This window comes from Theropithecus gelada, chromosome 6, assembly GCF_003255815.1.
Source record: "Theropithecus gelada isolate Dixy chromosome 6, Tgel_1.0, whole genome shotgun sequence".
Taxonomy (NCBI): domain Eukaryota; kingdom Metazoa; phylum Chordata; class Mammalia; order Primates; family Cercopithecidae; genus Theropithecus; species Theropithecus gelada.
The window spans coordinates 104,783,730-104,808,591 of NC_037673.1; the positions used below are offsets into that span (position 1 = coordinate 104,783,730).

Genomic DNA, 24,862 nt, shown 5'->3' on the forward strand with positions numbered 1-24,862 from the left:
AAATAGTGCATGCCTGAAGTCAGGAATTCGAGACCAGCCTGGCCAACATGGTGAAACCCCATCTCTACTAAAAATAGAAAAATCAGCTGGGTGTGGTGGTGGGGACCTGTAATCCCAGCTACTTGGGAGGCTGAAGCAGGAGAAATGCTTGAACCTGAGAGGCAGAGGTTGCAGTTAGCCAAGAATGCGCCGTTGTACTCCACCCTAGGAGATAAGACTGAAACTCCATCTCGGGAAAAAAAAAAATAGCTCATAATTCTTAGGTGTAAATTAACCATAGTTTTATATATAATATTATCAATTTGATTGTAATTATTGTTCAGTACTGTGTTGAATAGGAGTGGTGAGAGAGGGCATACTTTTCTTGATTTTGAGTGAATGACTGATGCCCAGCGTTTTCTTGGCTTTCTGTATGTAATCTAGGCAACCTGGCTTAGTACCAAGAGAGTAAGCAAAGAGTTACTTTGTTATATTCTCTGTGCCTTAGTGCAAGTCACTTCACCCCCTCTGACCTTCATTTTCTCATGTATTATGAAGTGAAAAAGCTGAAATAGAAAATCTTTAACACAGAAGGTTCCTTCTACCACTGATTCTATTTAAGACCGTTTCATTATATGACAGCTTTGTAAAAAATGTGATAGAATAAAAATTTTGGCCCAGTAATTTTCACACTTACTTTTAATGTTAATCTTTTTAGTAATGCCCTGTTTACATAAACGTATATTGACCAACTTATTTTTGTCTTGGGAGTTGGTTGCTTTTTAAAGTCCTTTCTTTGCTGATGTCTTATCAGCAACTATATTGGACTCCAAAATATGAGAAGAAACTTCAAACCACATGTGCTAATTACTGTGAAAATAGACGCTAGCAAAGCAAATAAAAAGTTAGCTAGTTTTCCAGCTACTGCACTGTGGGTGGGTGAATAGCCAGAGGGAGATCATCCAGTGACCTTGCTACTGCTGAGCTGTAAATGTTGCTGTACAGTTTCCTGGAATTATCAGGGCTCTTGCTGGGAAAAAACATCTTTGGGACTATAGCTACATTTCTGACAGTGGATTTTGGGGCAAGGTGTCACTTTAGTTAGAGATAATAATGTTCTGAAAACTGGATGGGCAATGAAAGATTAACAAAAGCATATATCTACAGAAGGAACAGGATTGGAAAAAAAGAAAAAAGCATATATGCACATTTTTATTGCATGGAATCTATGTGAATCATGCAATTCTTAACCCATTTTCCTGATTAATATATTACATATGGGGTGATTTTTCTTTTCTTGGACATTTAAGATAGCTGCTGATTATAAGGTAAATATGCAGTGATTCTTTGTCAGCTATGTGCTGTTGTCTAGGACCTCCATAAAAAAATTACCACAAATTTGGTGGCTGAAAACAACAGAAATATCTTCTTTCACAGTTCTGGAGGCCAGAAGTCCAAAATCAAGGTTTTGCCAGAGTTGATGCCTTCAGGAGTCTCTGAATGAGAATTGTTCCATGCCTCTATCCTATCTTCTTGTGGCTGCTGGAGATCCTATCGTTCCTTCGTTCATAAACACATCACTGTAATCTGTCTCCTTCTTTACATCACCTTCTGTGTTTCTTCTTCTTCTAAGTCTTCTTATGAGGAAACTTGTCATTGGATTTAGGGCCCCTGGATAATCCTGTATGATCTCATGTTGAGACCCTTGACTTAATTAAATCTGTAAAACTTGCTTTTCCAAGTAAGGTTACGTTCACAGGTTCTTAGTGGAAATATCTTCTGAGCGGGGTGGGGGGAGGTGGTGGTCACCATCTAACCCACCTACAGTTTGTGTCTCTCTTCTGTTTAATTATCAAGAAAGTTCTCAAAAATTAAAACTGGTTGTGGGTGAAATCCTTAACTTGAGAGAAGCTGGTTCTTTCTGCCCTTTTATTCAAGTAATTTTTTGAGTACTACTCTGTGAGTCATAGTATTTCGGAACTGGAAGATACTATAAAATATTTTTCTTTTGCCAGAAGCACAGATATTGTTTATGGTCCAACTCCAAGTTAGAGTCAAAGCCAGACCTAGAACATAGATTCTGAATCAAGTGTTTACATCTGTATTGTGAGACCAAAAAGTCCTCTGTTTATTATGTTATTGGAGCAATTAAATATACATTTATTGAGCAGACTTCAAACAGCATTACTTTTTGAGTGGTTTGGGAAAGAGTCCTTGGGAAATAAGAGGTCTGTGTCTTACAAGAACTATTCAAGGCAGGCAAAATAGCATAATGATTAATAGCAAAAAATTTGTATTAATGCTGAATTTAAATTTCGGCTGCCTGACCACATGATGTTCAGCAAATCACTTAGTATTTCTGGGGCTCACAGTCCTGGCTCACACTATTTGGAAAATACCTGGGGATTCATTGGGAGCAAAGGGATTGAGAGGATTTTCAAATTCTCAATATTTAAACTTTTTATGCAAGGAAAATAATTCTGCTTAATATAAAAAATACAATTTTAAATATCAATGGCTATTATTTTATCTTTAATAATTTTGCTAAACCTTTGATACAGTTATTTGGTGAGTACCCATTGTTAATTTTTAGATGAATAATTGTAGTTTTGATGATGACTCTTAATCAGAGATCTTCATGGTTGTAAGTCTGATGTTAGGAGTTACACAATGGCTGCTTTAGGCCAGTGGTTTATTATGTTGTTTATTTCATATTGATTCTCCTATGCTTAATTGCCTGTTGACGTAATAGTTAATGAACTTCTGAAAATACCCAGTATACAACAGTTCTCATGGGTACTTTATTAACTGAAGCAGACTGGAGCCTATTACATAGAAATAGAGACCTGGTGCTAAGATTTCTAACTTACATTCATATTGATAAAAATTAAGCCCTGGAGGTGTTATTTATAAGATTTGGTAATTGGTAATGTCTGGATTAAATAATACATTTTTATTTCTAGATATGTACTATGCCTTTCTTGAACTTATTTTATTAAGAAGTTAAATATTCTCTGTATTAACACTTTTAGCTATTTATAAGTACAATAAACTGGTTTTCAAATTAAAATAATTAGAAAAATCAATCTTTTTGAAAAATGCAAAGGAAAATATCTTTTAACTCCCAAGATATTATTCTCCTGTTGTTTTTGAGAATTTCCTACTATTTAAATAGGGATAACTGCAGATTCTTGAAATCAGTCTGAGTTAAAAAGATTACCTATAATTGGAATGACTTGGGTTAAATTTGAGTACTTTAATTTCATTTTTCTCTTATGTGTCATTTGAGATTTCTTAGCACAAAACAATAGTTCAAGTAAATATATTCCCTTTTATTTGCTATTTAAATGGTGTCTAATAGCTCCTGTCTTGCTTAACTTCATCATTAATATATAGCATTTATTTTAATATTTTAATAATTTGAGTTAAAAAAAAAACAATAAATCCCCCTGCCCTCTTGTAGTTTAGATTATATTGTGAGTGTGTGCTTGGGCCTCCAGATATCTGGCTTGTATGACAGAGGTATTAGTACCATTCATTGAAATGGGAAACCGATAAAAGGCCAGCATTGGGAATTATGAGTTCAGTAATATGTTGACTTTTATATCTAAATAGAAGTCACATGAATGTTCCAACATACAAGTTTGGAGCTCAATTAAAACAGTTTAAATTGCAGATTTTGTGAGTAGACTTGGTTCAGGTGGTAATTGAAGTTGAGAAATAAAAGAGATCCCCTAGGGAGAAAGTACAGAGCAAGTGAAGAAGAAACCTGGAACCAGTAGAGCCTAGAATCATATTACCATTTAATGACCTGAAAGAGGAGGGTGAGCCTGCTGAGGAAACTGAATGTGTAGTCTGAGAGGTTGGAGGAGAGTGTGGTAGGGGAATAAACGTTTCATGTAGGCATACATGGTCAATAGAGCGGAATTGTGTTGAGACATCAAGTAAGAGAAGTGGGAAATGTGTCTGTTAGATTGGTGAAATGGAGTCTGTTGGTTTCCTAAGACCATCTGCTTTGGTGTAGTTACGGGGTGATAGCCAAATAAGAGCAGATTGAGGAATGAGTGGGAGTAGGGAAAATTGAGACAGTGAGCATATATAACTCTTTTAGGAATTTTTTTTATAAAGAGCAAGCAGTAGCTGGAACAGAATATGTGGTGAAGGGAGAGGTTCATCCTTCCCTTTCTTCTGCTCTTTCCTTCCTTTATTTCCTTCTCTTTTCCCTCCTTTTTTTTTTTCTATGACATACATATATATGTAAAAACTGATGGACTGGTGGGAAAGAACCATTTGAGAAGGGATGGTTGACAGTACCTCAGAGATCCGTTAGGTTCTTGGAAGGTGTAAGGTTCTTGGGAGATCAGTAAGCAATGAGATCCAAAGTGAAGTAGAGTGGTAATCCTTAGATGGGAGTTATCTGCCCCATGTTTCAAAAAAGGGAAGGAGATTATAAAAGGTAGAGAAGTTTATAGCTTTGAAAAGGCAAGATGAAGAGGTTCCTACCTTTGTTAATTCTATAGAAGCTAGAAGGTATGGAAAAAGGTGGTTTTAGACATAGAAAAGTAAGAAAAGTTTGAAATGATTGACAATGACAGTGGAAAATAAGAAATGAGTTGGCCAGATATTTAGGGCCCATTTGAAGTTAGTAATCATGTGATACTCTGTAACAGTGTTTAGTTGCTTGGGTGCAAACACAGAGAGAGCAGATAGTTGGATCCATCCAGGGTTGGATTTTGCCACAAGGGAGCACCTAAGAGACAGGATGGCAAGGGAATTTAGAACATTGGCAAGAGTATCATTGAAAATGATGTAGCCTGGCATCTAAGTTAAATAAAGAGAGAAGAGAAGAGAGGATGATTGATTGGGAGAAAGTAGGAGACTGTAAGACTTAAGAGTTCCAGTGAGATTGAAAAATGGTTACAGTGTGACTGGTTGAAAGCAAACTGATGGGATAGGAGATTGTGGCCAAAAAGAGGGGAGCTTAAATTTAGAGCTCTTCCATGTGATGATAGTGTCCAAGGAAAAGCCATGACTGATGTAGAGAGGATAAAAATGTTTCCCCTCCCACCCCTACAGATTGAAAGCTTTGTGACAGCACCTTCTGAGGTGTATGTTGTGGAATATTTTCTCTCCCAAAAGATGCAAGTAGTAATTCTTTATTAAGGCTCTGAGACATATTGCATTAATGAATCTGTTTAAATTTGTTTAACTGTGCATTTCTAAAATCTATGGGACTACAGAACCTTTTGTACTATGACATCTATTAACGGCCATTTAAACTAGGGTTTTCCTATACTTTTGAGCAGTTGTTTTATTTGTTATGTGCTGAAACTGTTAAATTAATGGGAATAAGTGAGAATAATTATCACAACATATATAGTTTATAAAGAAGGTTTAATCTACATTAATATATATCAATATCAAAAGATTTCTTTTCGTATTAAAATTAAATGTGTCTAAAACCTAAAAATGTAAGTTAGTATATTGTTTTGTTAGTGATCATTGTGACATTTGAAGTTGCTTATTGAAAATCTTTAATTAGTAATTGATATTCCAGGAAAACCTACTATATTAGTTCTATACAATAGTTACCCAAGTTGGATTAGTTAAAACATAAAAGAGTTTACCCAGTCATGTAATTGGATATACACAGAAGTTCAAACCATGTCGTCAAGAATTTGTTTTCATTTCTCAGCTCTACCTTCTATTGTATTGACTTCATTCTCAGGCAGGATGTACTGATGTCCCATAGTGTGACAGTTTTTCTCAGAGAGGCTGAGGATGGGACAAGCACTTAGAAGCTGACTGATTTCTTTCTAAAATGTATCTCCTGGTTGGATTTTATTAGCTGATAAAAGAAGTACAATATTATAACTACCATTTTTTTATTTAAAAATTTTAATTTTTCTGTATTTTTATTAAATCTTAGGATTTTTGTTTAGGTCCTTAAGTTTCTGATTCCATTCTAATAAATAAAATCTTGACTGAGGACTTGAAACTCCAAATGTTCCCAGTTACTAGTTCCAGTAACAAAAGGAGCTCTGATAAGAGGATTATTGATGCATGTGCAGTACAAGAATACTAAACATTAAAACCATTCAGGAACTTTTTAGATAAAGTTGGAAACTTAAAACATTTACAAAAATGAAATATGTACTTAGTAGTCTTTATCGTGTCCTTGTGAGGTCCTCTGCAGCAAATACAAAACCCATAAAACTCATCCTCCCTATCCCCTGAAACCCATCAATAAAGGAAAACAAAACAAAACAAAACCCCACAAAATAACATATCAAACTTTTGAAACAGTCGTCTTTAACCTGTTAAATTATTTTCTGAGGAATGTAGCCTTGAACTGTGTAGTAATTGACTGTCATAGAAAATGGTAGTCAAAATCAAACCTGTAGCTTTTGGCAAATTAGTGGTCTTTTTGATGGACTTTTTAGTGAATAACCATAAAAGGTGTTTTATGTTTTCCTGGTTTATAAATAAAGGAAAGTAAAATGATCACGAGTATTAAATAAATTACTGGCCTTAATGAAAAGCATATGAAATTTATATCCAGATTGAATATGGAAAGTCACAAGAGACCATCATTTCTGCCTAACAACCAAAATAAGCTACAAAATAATAGTTTTTGGAAACCTCATCAGAGAGCTAAGGACAGAAGTAAACCTAAATGAACCTACATGCAGAAAGTGACAGGCCTTTTGTAGGAAAAAACAGACCCATGATTACTTTCATCCTTGGTGGAACTGTATGAGCAGATGAATCCTTAAAAGTTTTTGAGATATTTGTAGCGTCAGGTGTAGGCTGATGTGAAAGATTAGAATCTAGAGGAGCCTAACCCACAGAGCAAAGCACTATCTGTCCACCAGCTCTTACGCAAGTGTTTTCACTGAGTGAAGGAGGAGATCAGAGAAGGAGACTTGAGAGAGATACTTCAAATGAAATCCTCAACACATCAGAAAGGTGGTGTGTGGGGTGTGTGTCTGGTGGGGGGTGCGGGAGTGGGGAGGAGTTCAGGCAGAAGAACTGAGCACTCTGGGGTTTCACTTACAAAAGAATATAAGAGCCCTTTCCCAAACTGATTCTTTGTAGGGAATGCTGGGTCTTCACAGTCTAGGGCAATGGCCCTCCAAAGACTAGGCTGAGGAATGTGTATTAGAGCTGAAAGTTGTCTTCTTAGGTACATAAAGTAGTGGGTGAGGGCAAAGAGACTTCCCTCCCCCACCCAAAAGACTGTAAAGCTGGGAGAGATCTCCTGTATTTCCTAAAGCTGATGGATCAGCTTTGAAGCTGAGGGAGGATGCTAGAATCTCATCATGGCTCAGCTTTATTTTTAGATGAAGGAAAACTGATCTCTCTCAAAGTATTTGAAGGCTGTGGCAATTGATTTAAACTAGAACTGTGACAAAGGCTAGACCCAACTTATTAACTACAGCTCCAACTCTCCAACAGCCTGACAAAAAAAGGAGTGGGTATGCCCCTTTCTTGAGGATAATATTCTTGAATTCAGACTCTACTGTTGTTTTATACAAACTGGCCTACAATCAAAGATTATATAACACACCAAAAAGTGAGAAATGTGACCCATAGGCAAGAAAATAGACGGACTCAGAGATGGCCCAGATCTTGGAATTATGAGACATTTGTTAATATAGCTGTTACAAAAATGCTTAGGGATGTAGTGGAGAAGATGGAAAATGTGTCTGAGAAGCTGGGAAATTGCAGTAGAGATGTGGATACTGTAAAATAAATGGAAATCTGGAATTGAAAAATACAGTATCAGAACTGAGAGCTTCATTCAATGGACTTGTTAGATAGACTAGAAAGATCAGTGAGAGGTAAAGACAGGTTGGTAGAAAGTATCCAAATTGAAACAAAAAGAAAAAAGTGAAAAAACATAACAGAGTGTTTGAGGTCATGGAATAATATCAAATGTAGGGGAGAGAGATATGGGGGTAAAAATTCCAGGTTTTAATGATCAAATTCTTTCCAACACTTTCAGCCCAAATGTCCATGAAATTTTAACAAACCGTAAGCAGGATGAAATATTTTAAAAATCACATTTACTGATATCATAGTCAATTATGAAAATGGCCAGGGGGGAAAAGATACATTATGGATAGGGGAATAATGATATGAATTGTAGATAATGTCTCTACAGAAACAGTGGTGGTCAGAAGACAAAGTACTAAAAGAAGAAAAGCTACATCAACCTTGAATTCAATATCCAGTAAAAATACCCTTCAAAAATGAAGACAAGCAGCTTGTCACACTCACCAATCTCTTTTCTGTGTCCAGTCTATCTACTAACAAGTCCATCAAATGCGTTTTTCAACTCTGATACTATATTTTTCAATTCCAGAATTTATGTTTATTTGCTAGCATCTCTACTGAAATTTCTCATCTTTTCAGACACTGTCCATCAGAAAAATGGAAAATAAGTGTTGGTGAGGATGTGGAGAAACTGGAACCCTCACTGGTTCAGCCACCAGGAAAACAGTTTGGCTGTTCTTCAAAGTTAAGCATGAAATTACAATTTCACTCCTATAAAACAGATAGTCAAACAAGTACATGTGTACACATGTCCATAGCAACACTATTCACAGTAGCCAGAAGGTGAAAACAGCCCAATGTCCTTGTCGTTGCTAGTAAAATAAAAATAAATATAGCTAATATTTATGAGCATTTATTATGGTAAGGTAGAAAGGGAAAAGAAGGGACAATGAGAGGTGGAGAAAAGAGATAGGGAACTTGCAGTGAGGAGGCGTATGTAGTGTATGCAGGGAATGGTAAAGAGGTTATTTTGACTTTATCAAAATAATTTGTTAAATGGAGGAATGAGCTGGGGACTTTGTGAAGGTGTAACTGAAGCTGGTAAAATGCCTTGATTGCTAAACATTGGTCTTTAATTAAATAATACTTTCATTATAAGGTATTCCTTGTCTCACAATTTATTAGTTTTAAGTCAAGTAGAAAAATTTACTGCTGTATCGTTATGTCCCTAAATTGTACCAAAAGCAGAATCTTAGTTAAGATACCTTGATAATTCAATTTATAATAGTTACAATTTTTCATACAAACAAATTACACAGTTGTTTACTGAGCAAAGTCTTATCAGCTCTTAAGTTGTTGTATCAATGAGATGCTCATCAGGAAACTGGTTGGTGTGCATCTTGTAGTACTGGATAATTTATAAAAATTGTATTTTGGTGAAGGGATGGATGAATAGGCAGAGCACAGAGGATTTTTAGGACAGTGTGGGCTACATGTTGTTAAACATTTGTCCAAACCCATAGAATGTACAACGAAAAGAGCAAACCCTAATGAAAACTATGGACTCTTGAGTGATCATGATTTGTCAGTGAAAGTTCTCAACTGTAGCACAGGCACCACGCTGGAGGGGGATACTGATAATGGTGGAGGCTGTGCATGTGTGGAGGCAGAGGACATATGAGAAAATCTTTTCCTTCCTCCTGCTTATGCTATGAACTTAAGACTGTTCTTGGCCGGGCGCGGTGGCTCAAGCCTGTAATCCCAGCACTTTGGGAGGCCGAGACGGACGGATCACAAGGTCAGGAGATCGAGACCATCCTGGCTAACACGGTGAAACCCCGTCTCTACTAAAAAATGCAAAAAAACTAGCCGGGCGGGTTGGCGGGCGCCTGTAGTCCCAGCTACTTGGGAGGCTGAGGTAGGAGAATGGTGTAAACCTGGGAGGCGGAGCTTGCAGTGAGCTGAGATCCAGCCACTGCACCCCAGCCTGGGCGACAGAGCAAGACTCCATCTCAAAAAAAAAAAAAAAAAAAAGACTGTTCTAAAAAGTAGTCTTTAAAAAAATATTTATTTAGCCATTTTGGTCACACATTTGGGAAAAGCACCATGGAATGTGAACTGGCTATTGAATAGGACGGAAGCTAATTATAGCCGTCTTCTTGGGTCTTATTTCCCTACAGACATCTTATTTAAGAGATACAGAATAAAGAAAGCAAAAGGAATGATTTATGACATTTTACAACCTAGATCTCACTGAACTCTATTCTGTTTTACTGTAGGTTTCCTTAGCATTGTTGTTTTAAAACAAGATCTTAATAATCATTCAGATGTTTCTTTTGTGTATTTGGTTTCTAATTTCATTATTTCAGAAAATGAATATGCCTGATTTAGCAAGGGGGTTTTCTTTCTTTTTATAAATAATCTTAATATGCAAGCATCAAAGAGAAAAGACAACATGACAAACTAAGTTACTAAGGAGTCAATACTTCTAAAATGATTTGCCTTTAGTCGGAAACCCTATTGCTAAAATAAATCATTTAGAAACTGTTTTAATACTTAAATTCTGTATCCTGATGGAAATAGAAACTATGTATCTTGCACTGTGCCCAGCAAATCAGCATTTTCAAAACCTTAGGTTACTTCTAAATGCATTTTTTTAAAAATGAAGGACATACTGATATTTACAGTATTTCATTTATATTATGAGTGATCTATAATGTAGAATTTTTTCAGAAGGTAGTCTTCTCTGGGGTTATAATTTTCCTGCAGTTATTTCTCGCAAAATCCCTCTGAATTTTATGGCTGTTTTGCATAAGAAGTCCCTAAGATATTTGGTACTCAGCCTGGAGTTTGAGCATGAATATTATCTTTTTCTTGATTCTTATTGCCTCTTGATTTTAATAAGTCGCTGGCTGTTCCTACAGGGCCAAATAATCACTTGCATTGTTCTGTCCAAGAATGTTATTAGATTGGGTTTATTTACATAAGTCTGTGAGAAATAATATTCAGTTTTTGTTTTAAAGACCTGTTATAAACAACAACAATAAAAGTCTTCCTTTCATGATAGTTCAGCCATCTCATTGGTTCATATTCTAAGGGTACCTCAGGCTAACTGTGACTAAGTGCACTAAGGAAAGTACTGATTGCCAGCCTGGTACCATGACTCTCTTCTCTGGGTTTTCGTTAATGATCAATGCAACACAAATGATGGGGAGTTGGATAAAAGTCACAGAATTTTTGAGATGAAGATTTTATCTAGCCTAGTGCCTTTCTTTTTTCTGATGTGGAAACTGAGAGCAAGGGTAGTTGAGTAATTTGCTCAGATTCATACTCTTCATCGCTTCTGACTTCAAGAACGTTATTCCTTTATCTTAGTGCCTCCTTTCAGAACCTCACTTTCAGAACTGTTACATGCTTTTTGGTTGAAGTTGTCACTTTCTACAGCAGCCAGATAGGCAGTCATTGGTTAGAGCTTAGTTTCTTTGTCAGAGCGACTCCAATCAGCAGAACCTTAATTCTTGCCTTTGTATCTTTGTGCTTTAGTGCTCAGGGGATGGGGGCACTAAATGGAACATTGCAGTGCAAGAGCCTGTTTCACTGCAGTTTTCTAATGAAGGATAATTTCAAAACTTGATAGGTAGGATTTTACTTTAAGTAATTTAGGTATTTTTTAAATAGAGTTTATCTGTTTGTTTTTATTTTTTGTTTGTTTTGAGACAGGTCTTGATCTGTTGCCCAGACTGGAGTGCAGTGGTACAGTCTGGCTTCACTGCCACCTCTTGGGCTCAAGCCATCCTCTCACCTCAGCCTCCTGAGCAGCTGGGGCTAGAGGCACACGTTACCATATCTGGCTAATTTTAAAAAACTATTTGTAGAGATGGGGTCTCACTGTGTTGCTGAGTCTGGTCTCAAACTCCTGGGTTCGAGCAATACTCCCTACTTGGCCATCCAGAGTGCTGGGATTACAGGCATGAACCACCAAGCCTGGCATAGCGTTATTTTTAATAATAGATACACTTGTAATTATTATGAACCAGTCTCTTAGTTTTATGTGTATGTGTATATACACACACACACACACACATATACACTGTCTCATTTAATTTTAACATAATGAAAAACTATTCTTAAATGAGATGTGAAACTGATACTGTACCTATAACTTTTTTTTCAAGCCAAGGTAATAGCTGAATTTAACAGCACTTTTTCTGAGCATCTCATCAGAATATTATTTTATAATATCAGGTATTATTTAATAACATTGCTTCTCCCTTCACCCCTTCATTAGTCCCCTGCTACCTCCATTGTGAGGGGCCATCCTTTAGCCAGAACTAATTCCTACAACTCCTTTATCTGGAAAATGTATCTTGCCATTACTTGAGGTGAGTAAAATGAGTGTATCATCACCAGCCCTGGCAGGCCTAAAAGCAAACTTAGGTATTGTATTCATGGCAGTTGAAGGGAAGTTTTTTTATTTTAATTTTTAAAAGTAGCCATTTGATTCTTTGATGTGAAAATCAACCTGTCAATGAATTCAGCACAGTCCGATGTGTTATTAGGTAGACTGTAATTTAAAGCTGTTACTAGATGTTACACAGACAGGAACTACATGGTAAATGAGTTTCATTTTATTTGTAGAAATCTGGGCACCAAATGATCCAACACTGGTTGGAATGTTTCATTAACCCTATTTGCATTTTGATTGCTGCTATATGAAACTCATTATTTAAAGGTCTCATTATTATTTCTGATAATATATTTTTAGGCCAACCTATCTAAAAAGAACCTTCATATGAAAAGGTGTTTTCACTAATTGTATCCATCTAACACACAATATGTTATGTTTTGTAACTTAATATAAGGGAACAATTTTTAAGGTTTTCTTTATGCCCTAACTGGACCTCTCTATTAGATAATTCTAATCCATTGGGTAATTTTAGCATTACTCACTTAGAAAATGTTTTGTTTTGATATTACCAAAGGGTTTTGGGAGAAAGCATGTGGCCAAGAGTGTCTACATTTACTATTACAGAGATATACCCTAGGTATTGGAGACAAAGGAAACAAAAGGTGTTATTTGTGACTTGCTTACTTATTTTCCATAAGTAAAATTGGGCATCACTAATGCTGGAAGACCTACAGAAATAGTGTGCTTGACAAAAGGATCTCTTGTTCTTTTGTCTGCTGCTGATTAGCAGTTGAAATACAGTCATCGTTGGAAAATTGACCAGTGCTGCCATTACAGAACCACACATCCTTTGCTCTTGGTGCCCTTCTTACATCCTAGTTTTGGTTTTGTTTTGTTTTGTTTTTCTTTTTTCCCTCTTTTTTTTTTTCTTTTTTCCCTCTTTTTTTCTGCCCTCTTACCTACCTCATTCACTTATGTTTGTAAAATGATCCTAAAGATTTGAAATTTTAGGAAAAGTTTTTGTCATTATGGTATACGATATTCAGAAATATGCATTGTATGGCAAATAGCAATCTGGATTTGGTAGGATTGGTGGTAGGTAGGTCTGCCATTACCTTCTTGTTTTACTTCATTCTCCTCCCACCTGCCTTTCTCCTTATCTTCAGGATCATCATGATGGTCATTATGATCATCATGATGGTCATTATCATCATGTGAATCGTTGGGAAACTTCTTAGGTACTGAAGTGAAATTCACCTTTAAAAAATGTGTTCCGTATAGTTTTCTTCCTTTTTTGTGTGTGTGTGATTTTTTTTTCTTATTTGAAATTGCCTCACAACTATAGTCCTATCTGAAATAGTCTGTGTTAAATAGGTTCCTTATAGCTTGTGTTCTTTTTTGCATGTGTTAATTAATACTTGGTTTTCTGTGAATTTCCTTTGCATTTCTTGTTTTCATCTATATGAATTCTATATGAATTGCTATATGCATTTCTATTTCTTTCCCCAAAATCAAGACATTTGTTGAGGGGTCAGTAAAGTAAAATGCTATAGAGTTTGTGTGTATTTGGTTATTTGTTATCTTTAATGTGAGGAAGTTTGTATTTAGTTGGAAGACATGATGGATAAGCTGTGGATAAGTACCTAAATACATAAATGTGTATACATATTGGATAGTTTACTGTTGCTGAAGGCTTGTTTCTTAATCCCTCCAGGAAAGAAAGGAGAGGCTATCCAAATTTGAATCTATTCGTCATTCAATTGCTGGAATAATTAGGTCTCCAAAATCCGCACTGAGCTCTTCAGCAGTAAGTAGGATTAACTCTCTGTGCTACTGAAAATGGTCATTTTCTAACTTCTTTCTGATGCATTAATGAATGTGTGTGTGTGTGTGTATAAATTTGCACTTACAAATGGAAAGATAAGTGCGTAATTTAACTTTTTGTGTGCATATGAATGTCTATATATGTGTATAGTAAAATCCCATGTAACACTGACATAGGGAATACAGAAATAAACTTGAATTATAGGCTTCCTTTACAATATACAAATAATTATGAGGAACATTTTATGTACTTTGAGGTCTTACTGGAGGAATAGTATAAACAATTCTTTCCTAGTGAAACATAACCCTTTTACAGGAGGGATTACTATATATATTTTTAAAATGTATTAGTGTATATGTATATTTATATTTTAAAGAGCATTTTGATTATAAAATTGAAGTCTGTTTGATAATCATTGAAATGTGGGTTTGACATATCACAGTAGTGCTTGAGTATTAGTTATCTTTAGTAACAGCGGTTTGGCCATCTCATACACATGAATAAACACACAGAAGCATTTCTCTAAAGCATTAGGTCTTCTATTTATTTGGAGAAGGAGGTTTTTTCCCCCCTCAAATACACAGGCACTCCAGTGTATACACCCCTAACAAGTACTAGTCTAATTCTGGTCCTGATGGATTTACCTACACTGGATATTTCACATACATAAATAAAATCATACAATATGTGGCCTTTTGCATGTAGTTTCTTTCATTTATAATTCTTCTAGGGTTCATCCATGTTATACAATGTGACAGTACTTCATTCCTTTTTATGACTGAATAATACTCCATTGTATATATTTACCGCATATTGTCTATCCATCAGCTGATGGACATTTGATTGTTTCAGCTTGTTGGCTATTATAAATAATGCTGCATGAACATTCATTGTCAAGTGTTTTTATTTTTGTATGTTTTCACTTCTCTTGGGTGTGTACCCAGGAGTAGAATTTCTGGGTTATATGGTAATAATTCTCTATTTAAGCTTTTGAGGAATTGCCACACTGTTTTTCATAGTAATTGTACCATTTTACATTCCCATCAGCAATATATGAATATTTTTATTTCTCCACATTATTGCCAACACTTGTTATTTTTAATGTTTTCATATTATAGGCATTCTAGTGGACATGAAGTAGTATCTTACTGTAGTTTTAATTTCCATTTTCCTAATGACTAATGATGTGGAGCATTTTTTCATGTTCTTATTGGCAGCTTATATGTGTTCTTTGGACATGTGTTTAGTAATATTCTTTGCACATTTAAAAATTGCTTATTTATTGTTGAATTCTAAGAGTTTATATTCTGAAAATAAGCTCCTTATACATATAATCTACAAATATTTTTTTCTTACTGTTTGGATTTTTTTTTTTCACTTTCTTGATGATGTCCTTTAACACACTTAAGTTTTTGATTTTGCTGAAGAGCAATTTATTTTTTCCTTGACTCTGTGTGCTTTTGATGTCAAAAAACATTGTCTAATCCAAGATTATGCTGATAATTCATCCTTGTTTTCTTCTTAGAGTTTTATAGTTTTAGTCCTACCACTTACATCTTTGATTATTATTAGTTAATTTTTGTATATGGAGTGAGGTACAGGATCAAAATTTTATTTATTTATTTTAATTAATTTATTTATTTTTGAGATGAGGTTTCACTGTATTACCCAGGCTGATGTTGAATTCCTGAGCTCAAGTGATCCTCCCTCCTCGGCCTCCCTAAGAGTTCAAATTCAGTCTTTTGCATATGGAAGCATATTTAACTTAAAATCATTAAAATGCAACAACTATGAATCAATGTTTATGCAAGTAAACATACAAAAATTAGAATGTTAAAGCATAATTTTAGATAAAATAAAGCAAATGCATTATATATAGGAAAATGAAATTAGAATTAATCACAATGGACTTGACATAACGATTTTTCTGTTTTTAACAGTATTAAAATGTAGAGCTCCCTTTAAAGACAGTCTAATGTAATGCTTAGATCAACAGTCTTAATAGAAGAAAGAACTTAAGACTTTAGCTGATAGCAGAATTTTTTTCATCTGAATATTGTATTTGATGTCATCAGATGTTTAATATTGTTATAATAATAGAATATTGTAACATAATATATAATATATCAGAATATATACTTATTATATATAATATATAATAGAATATATAATATATATTTTATATAATATCAGAATAATACTTTAATATGTTATATCAGCTACAAGCATGTGTTTCCTTTCCAGTGTACTGAAGGTGTTAAAAGCCCTTTTATTAGTATCTCAGATTACTGAGGCTACAGTCACATCTAGCATCTACCCATCTTAAGGAGGTTGTAATTTTGCATTGAGAACTATTTTTCAGTTCTGAAGCCTCTGAAGCCAAGGCCAGAGATGTTAGACAGTACTAATTACATATTTTAAAAGCCTACTGGCAATCATGAGGGTCCATTCCAATTGAAAGTCTTTCAAACCATATTATATTTAATGAGATCTGTTCCAGTCATGTCAAGAATATTGCCCTTTCTCTAGGGCCATCCATCTACTACAGAATTTCTATAATGAGTGGCCGAGCAAATCGCTTGTTCCATCTTACAGACACTCATGAATACTAGTTGTATCACTGATATATGGAGTGAATAATGCCCCTCTGATGGTAGCACTCTTTGAAAAATATTCTTTGAAACAAAAATAAAGCACATTTTGGTCGAAATGATTTGTTCTTTATATAGATATCAGAAGAATTATTATTCAACAGCAGTCTCCTTAAAATTCATATTTTCTACACTCTGTTGACATAGATGCTATTTTAATTTTAGAATTACTTTGTACTAGAATTTAGAAAATCAAAATATTGGAAAGTAGAAATGTGCTTCCTTTGTATAGAGTAATATTGTAAGTAAGATTTGCTTGCTTGCTTTTTAGAAACATCATTCAGTTATATTAAGTTGTACATCAGTTGTAATACAGGGTCACAGTGCTTGGCTTCCGCCAGTGGCACAGGGGAATTTAGCTCTTTTCATGCGTGACATCAACTGCTTCTATTTTTCGGTGTTCTCCTTTCAGTCTAGAAAATCGGTCTTATATTTTCTTTAATCAAGACATGTTGTTAAGTTCAGGTTAAATAGTGTACATTTTAAATATCAGTTGTCTTCGATTATTCTTAAAGTCTTAAATTGCTTTTCCCCCCATTTATTATTATGTAAAAGAGTCATTAACAAGGGAAAATAAAGACTTTTTGCATTATATCACTCTCATACAGTGAATTCTGTCATGTTTAGGAAAATTAAATATTCTATTAATTTCAAGTTTTGAATTACTTGAATTATAAATATTACATGTAATTTTTCTAAAAGGACTTATTGAGATTGATATTCTGTAATTTGTACTGTAATGGAGCAAATCTATTGTTTATATGTTTGCTCAGATGCTTAAAACAGGTAACAGAGATCATGTCAGATTGATACTAAGTTTACACAGGCAATCCCAACTTGATGATAAATGTTTACATTTACTGAAATATGGTTGCCTATTGACATATTGCAATGATCTGGTAGTAGTTTTTGTTGCAATGTGTGATAAGATATTAGCATTGAATATAGTTAATTGATGAAAATGTGTTCTTATTGATATTGTGGCACATTTTATATGTAAAATATATGGGTTTAAGGAAAGAATATTTGATACTGAATAAATGAAACTATAGCAAAAATGTGGTAAAATGATGAGAGAGGATGAGTGAGAGTCACTGGCACAATCGTAAAAGTAACTGCGTAAAAATAATAAAGAGAGAAAAGCAAGTTATTACCAATAAACAATGAGTAAGGGAACAGAAGAAGCCAGCAAAAAAGAAGTCGGAGGAAACCCAAAGGTACTGAAACAAGCAGAACTGTTAGAAAGAAAGGAAGGTAAAATAAAATTTATATTTTGCTAAACATAGTGTCCCTTATCAGAGACCCAAGAAGAAGTACAAAAAGACAGGCCAGGAAATGGGAAGCTGTGGAAGTAACCTGATACTTGAGTTTGGCTTAGTTGTCTATTTTTGTTTAATATAAGTTTTAGAAAGAATTCTGTACTAATGCTCATCTCTGATTAGCATGTAATTCTGTATAGTTACTATGCTAGAGAACAGTTTTATTGTTTGAACCAAACAAATTATTTATTGAACCAAACAAATTCAAATTCTCAAATACTGTAGTACAAAAAATTGTTAAGAAATTTATGAATAAAAATTTTACAGCTAGTTTCATTATAGAATGTAAATATTAGCTGAAGTATCTTTTTTTTGGTTGATAATATCCATGAAAAAACTGCCAATTCAGCTTTACTGCTAAACAATTAGAATTTGTAGAATTAAAGATAGTCATTTAGTGCCAAAGATAGAACCACTATTTTAACTAATTTACATCCTGTTTGTCTAGCCTGAACACAAATGATCCTGAGGTACAAATATTCAGAATATCTTATTTTTCATTATTTAAAAATTAATTCAATAGATTCAAATGTAACTATTTAGAAATTTTTAAAAGACTGGAAGGGAGAACATTGTTTTTTCTTTTCATTTTATATTAAACATTTAGTATATCTGTACAAATAAAAAATTAGATCCAACTATCCAACTAGAAATGACATAAACTACACTTTCCCACCTATGATTACATTTCCCTTTCACTGAAGATAATTTTTACTACCACCAGGCTCATTCAGTAGACTAGTGTTTCCCATCTTTTGTAAACAGTTGATTTCTCATCCCCTCCTAAAATTCCTAAGTAATATATAGCTTTAAAAGAAAAGGGGTCCTATGAAATTAAAAAAAAATAAATTTATAGGGCCAGGCGTGGTGGCTCACACCTGTAATCCCAGCACTTTGGGAGGCCGAGGTGGGTGGATCATGAGGTCAGGAGTTTGAAACCAGCCTGGCCGACATGGTAAAACCCCGTCTCCACTAAAAGTACGAAAAATTAACCAGGCAGGTTGATGCACACCTGTAATCCCAGCTACTCGAGAGGCTGAGGCAGGAGAATCACTTGAACCCAGGAGGCAGAGGTTGCAGTGAGCGGAGATCACGCCATTGAACTCCCGCCTGGGTGACAGAGCAAGACTCCATCTTAAATAAATAAATAAATAAATAAATAAATAAATAAATAAAATTTATAGAGATAGGGTCTCACTATGTTGCCCAGGCTGGTCTTGAAATCCTGACTTAAGCAGTCTTCCCACCTTGGTCTCCCAAAGTGCTATTACAGTCTTGAGCCACTGTGCCCGGCCAAATCTTAATCTAGTGCCTTAGATCATTTGGCCATGCTACCGGCTGAGTCTTACAGAATTTTTGAGAAATATTTAAAATCTTGTAAATTACTCATAGTCACCCCAGTATATTACTAAACTGGATTTGGAATAACTTATTAATTAGACTATTAAATTAATGTTAATAACTAAATTTACATGAGAATAGAAAAGATAATTAAATGTCATTTTTATGTTAAAAATTCAGAATTTAAAAAAGTTTGTGTTGAAGTTTTATTTAGATTGTTCAAGCTCAGTAAGGGTTTTGCTTGCATATTTTTGATGCTGTTTTATTCTTGTGTTGCTTTTTTCAAAATGGTTTATTGGGTAATTAATTTTAATAGAATCTAGACCAGACTATTTTCAAAAAACACTTTTGTTTTTGCCTCCCAAAAAGAAGCTCATCTTGATACTCAAATGCTTGAGTGAAGGTATACAAATCTTCATTACATACTTGAGAATTAGCCTGGACTAGGGTAAGGAGAAAAACTAATCTCTTTTTCTTTCCCCAAGAAAAAAAAATTTTCAAGTGCTGCTTCCTCATTGCCTTTTCATATAAAATAATCTCTTTAATTTCACTAATTCCGGTATATTTTTGCTGGGCTATTCTTTAGGAACAAGATCTAGGGAAAATAACTAATTAAACAGCTAGCCCAATCAATCAGGAAAACTTATTAAATATAACTTACTAACTGTACTGTATTAACTGTAACTTAAAAAGGAGGCTTTGCTCCTACCCCCATATCTTTGGCAAAAATCTCAGATAATTTACTAACGAAGAAAAACCCTGTGTGTTGAGGCTGAGAAAGATGGGATATTTGAGGTAAAAAGCTTGGTTTCATTTGTGATGTCATTATGATGGGCTCTTGGTATGTTTTGTTTTTTTTTTTTTTTTTTTTTTTTTTTTGCTGGTGCATCCTACATATATTACTGTCAAGTTTGTAAAATTGTGTTGGGATTTCATTCAAATCATATTGATAAGAATATTCCTTCCAGTGCTTCCAGAGAAGTCTTTGAAAGATCTGATATACCCAGGCAGGGGATATGTGTGACTTTTCCCTGTGTATGTGTGTACACATGTGTATATACACACATACACTCACAGTAAGTTCAGCTTATATTTCATAACAGTGTTGTATAGGGGATGGGGAATAACAGATCTTTGAGCTTCCCTCCCTACCCCCAAAGAAACTAAGAAACCTATAGAATTGAAGTATGATCTTTATGAGATAGCAATGTAAGTTCCTTACTATTTAGTTTTTTAAAAACGAAACAAAACTCAGATACTTTCCCTAGATGACTTTTCCCCCATACATGTTCTTCATCATATACTTAAATGAATTTCTGGGAATGCTGGCTGAGCTTTTGTACTTCATATACCTTTCCACCTTAGTTCATCAAACTGCGTTCTCTCAGTTGGAAATAAATGCAAATTTGGAAGGATAGGTTGGCTAGGACAAGAAATCAACATGTAGCATCCTTGTTTGGGATGCTTTCCTGTTATGTAGACCTTTTAGAGAGACAATGATAAAAATAAGTCCTTTGCAAAGATGTTACATTGAATTTCTTGTATTCAGTAATAACTTTTGAATAAATAAGCACTTTTGCTATTAGTGAGACAGAAATATGTCCATTATAGTAAAAATTTTAGTATTTACTCTAATTAGATGCACTATGATAAAATTTTAAAATAAAATTTTTAATTATACAAATAGAAAACGTTTGATTATTTTTACTTCTTTAATAATTACAAATTATTAGTATCGGTATATACAAAAAGTTAATTTTGTGTAGATTATGTTTGTTTTTAAAAGTAATATTCTTTTACCTCATATAGTCATGGGTGGTTCTTTAGATAAAATTGTTCTTTAAAACAATTTTTGGGAATATGTTAAAACGTTTTTTGAAATAAAATATTTTTCTTGTATGTTAAATATGACATAATATTGTTTATCATAGTTTGTGTGAAAATTAAAAAGACTTAGTTTACCAAAACTTCCATGTATAGTCACAACCTGAATATATTTTAAAAGTTTAAAATGTTATTTAATATGAGTGGAAGAAGTAAGAATCAGAATGTAGACTCTTCCTTGAGATCTATTTTGGACTTTTCAAGTTTTTTATTGTTGTTTTGTTTTGTTCTTTTAACCAACAGAATGGGTTTTGGATAATATGAAATAGAATTTTGAGCAGTAAGTTTTGGGTCTCTTCAGTGGTACAAAACAATGAAGTCTTTGTTAAAAACCAGTTTTTACTTACTACAGAATTACCATACTTTGGTCCTACCTAGAATTTATATCAGCCTGTAAAACTTCATATATGAATATGAATATTTGCCTTTCATTTATTATTAATTCTGATGTTTCCAATTTATAAATTACCTTCTCATGAGGCATTGTGCATACTGTATTTTGAGAACCTTAAAAGTTAGTTCAAATTACTACACCTTATCCACAAAGTACTCTTTCTGTCTGGAGGAGTTTAGTTCCTTTGTGCCATAAAAACAACAATAACATCAGCAACATTTTTACTTGTAATCAGAAAATGTGTGATTTAATCTACTATCAGTTAGCACATTTCAAGGAAATAACAGTCATCTCTTAAATTATTTCTGACTTGGTGTTAGCATTTGGCCTCTTAAAATAACAGAGAATTTGCTTTCTCTACCATGCTCATGGTTTATAAACATTCCTTATCTTTGCCATGTGTTTGTAATTGCATATTGGTGGTTTTCAGTGATGCTATTTCTCCTAGGGCTTTATCTACCATTGCTTTGTAGAAGCAGGACCAGCCATGTGGCAGAGGTAATGGTTAAGTCAGGTGAGTGAAGATAAGGACAGGAAGGCACAGCAGCAAGGCAGCATCAAATAAAACCTGAGATAGTGCTCCTGGAACATATGAGACTGCTCAGAACCTCTGTGATCAAGAGTTAATTACATAAAAAAGAAATACCTTAGCTTTTCATTTACATAAAAATTAAGTTGTTTTGTGATACATTTCTGTTAATTCCCTCTTTTTCTTCATAATTTCTCTGGTTGATAATTTTAGTATATAGATTTATTTTAGGACATGGTGAATAAGATTATCAATGCTAACTCTAAATGCTAATATTGTGTCTACCTTTGTATGACAGATAAAACAAAGTGTTGAAGTGTATGTATTTGTGGTAAACTTCAGCACCAGTACTTCAAAAGATATTTTAGGTTCATCATATAACTTTTAATTGGTCAATTAAAGGGAGGAACATTTGTAAGAAGCCTTTATAGTTGCTATGAATTTTATTAGAAAATAATCAGTATTTTCTCTAATTTAGTTTTTTTTTTTTTTTTTAATATTTGTTTAAGCTTTCTGATATGATCTCCATCAGTGAGAAGCCTTTGGCAGAACAGGACTGGTACCATGGTGCAATTCCCAGAATAGAAGCTCAAGAACTGTTAAAAAAACAAGGAGACTTTTTGGTGCGAGAGAGTCATGGGAAACCTGGTGAATATGTCCTTTCTGTATATTCTGATGGACAGAGGAGACATTTTATCATACAATATGTTGATGTACGTTCCCAGTTTAGTTCATATGTATATTTTGATGTAGTTCATTGTGGTACAATTGTATTAAAGTAATGAATGGTTTGTGACAAATGCCTGCAACACTTGAAATTTAGCACTTAATTTTTTTCTGAATTTCTTAAATACAGTGCTTCAAAATTTGCTAACATTTAAGTATGTTTAAGGAAAGATGTATTTAGTAATAGTTTAAATTAAAAATAGTGTTTACAAAATCAAAGTCTATAGCTATTTAAAATATGTTGTTAAATTTGAACATTAAAGATATTTCGAATTAAAACTAAAAACAATGTGATTATTATAAGTTTTTTTTCTAGAAAAACTTAAGTTTATGAAACTTATACTTTTGAAATTGGAGCTTGGAATTGTTTTCAGAATGGTGCCGTGAAAGATTTTTAAGAAATACTTTATTGATAGTGATAGTGAAATTTCGTAATGAATGGGATGATGGTTGAATTGGTTTTTTGATACATTAAAGATTAAGCTTTTTCTTTTTATAGATAAGCCGTTGTTTATTGGCATTAATAATGAATAGAAATTAATGAAGAATTAAAAATAATTTATTTACATTGATTATTCTAATGCTAATTTATTTTTTGAAATTTATTTAAGCATTGCTAGACTACTTTCTATGTTTGTTACATTTCTTTATTGAGCCTTAAACAGATGAAGAGTAATTTCAAAATTTAACTTTACCCACTAAGGAATTTTAATGTTTTTGGCATATGAAGGAATTGATGCCTCTATTTGTTTTCCATTCCCATCATTTCAGATGGCCTGCATTTTCAAGATTGCTATCCACAGGATTTCAGTTTATGTCTAGAGACTAGGGTGATACTAATTGCCTTACAAAAATTGAACCATGATCATTAGATGAACCTGAGGGCTTGGATAGCTTAGTAACAGGTGTATGTACACACACGTATGCACATATACCTCTTAATAAGTTTATATATATATGAAACATACCTTTTTGAGCTGACATTCACATACAATACAATTAATCATTTTAAAGTGTAGGATTCAGTAGCATTTAGTACATTTACATCTAGTAGTTATAGCTAAATGAAGTAGATACCATTCTAGTAGGTTAAAAGGAATATATCCATTAAAGTATTTCCACTATCATAATGTTCACACTATTTGTTAATTTTTCATAGTATTCAGACCTCAATTTGATAATCATATTTTCCCACATTCATACATCTAACTTACTGTTTTGGAAACTCTGTTGTTTCTAATGATGTGTAATTTTTTATTTCCTTGGCAAACTCTTTTGTAATTTATATATGCCTTTAAGTTATGAATTTAGATAACCTACCCTATTACAATTTGTGACCATGTTGGCAATATTTATTACATGGTGTGAGAATTGTAGAAGGAAAGATTGTAGGTAAAGTATAAACTCGTTAACCACAACTTGTATGAATGTTTCATTTTATTTTCTAAGCTCTGAAAGTAACTATTTTTGAAATATGTATTATGTAATACTGAAATATTTATCTTATCACTTCTAGTTTAAATTGTAACTATAAGTATTTAAATTAGCATTCTTAGAAACAAAAAGGAAAGGGTCAGTGTGCAAATTATTGCTTGTTTTTAATATTGCCATTTTGTTTTAAGTGGCTAAAATGAACAATATAATATATGCTAAAAATAAGAGGTTACAAGTTCACATTTCATAGTTTTATCCAGTTTCCTTCTGTCACTGAGATTTTTCAAATATCTCTGTTAAAAATGAGAACATTTATTTTTCACTAAACGCCTCAGATTTTCTGCTGCCTAATTTTATTCTAGTGAGTTTTTGCTGTATAATGTTGAGCTCCTCAAGCAATTGCAAACAGTATAAGATGATATAGAGTTTTAATTCTTTTTCATTTTGTGCAGGTGATTCTTCCATGAGCTAAAATTATCCTGTTCATTTCCTCCTATACCTGTTAACTAGAAGGGGTCAATAAATGGGGAAATTCATTAACAGATATTTAATGAGTGCCTACTGTATTCTAATGAAGGAGTTTATATTATAGA

General features: G+C 33.6%; 1 protein-coding gene across 4 annotated transcripts in view; it reads left to right on the forward strand.

The window, feature by feature from the left end:
• Positions 1-24,862, forward strand: part of FER (FER tyrosine kinase) — a 437,039-nt gene that overhangs the window by 185,727 nt on the left and 226,450 nt on the right. For all 4 annotated transcript variants that reach the window (XR_003119794.1, XM_025387375.1, XM_025387376.1 and 1 more), the window contains 2 exons: positions 13,881-13,973; positions 22,619-22,822. Coding sequence is in view for 3 of the 4 variants with exons in the window: in XM_025387375.1 (XP_025243160.1) it covers positions 13,881-13,973; positions 22,619-22,822 (297 nt within the window). In the remaining variant the exon portion in view is untranslated. The remainder of the gene's footprint in view (positions 1-13,880; positions 13,974-22,618; positions 22,823-24,862) is intronic.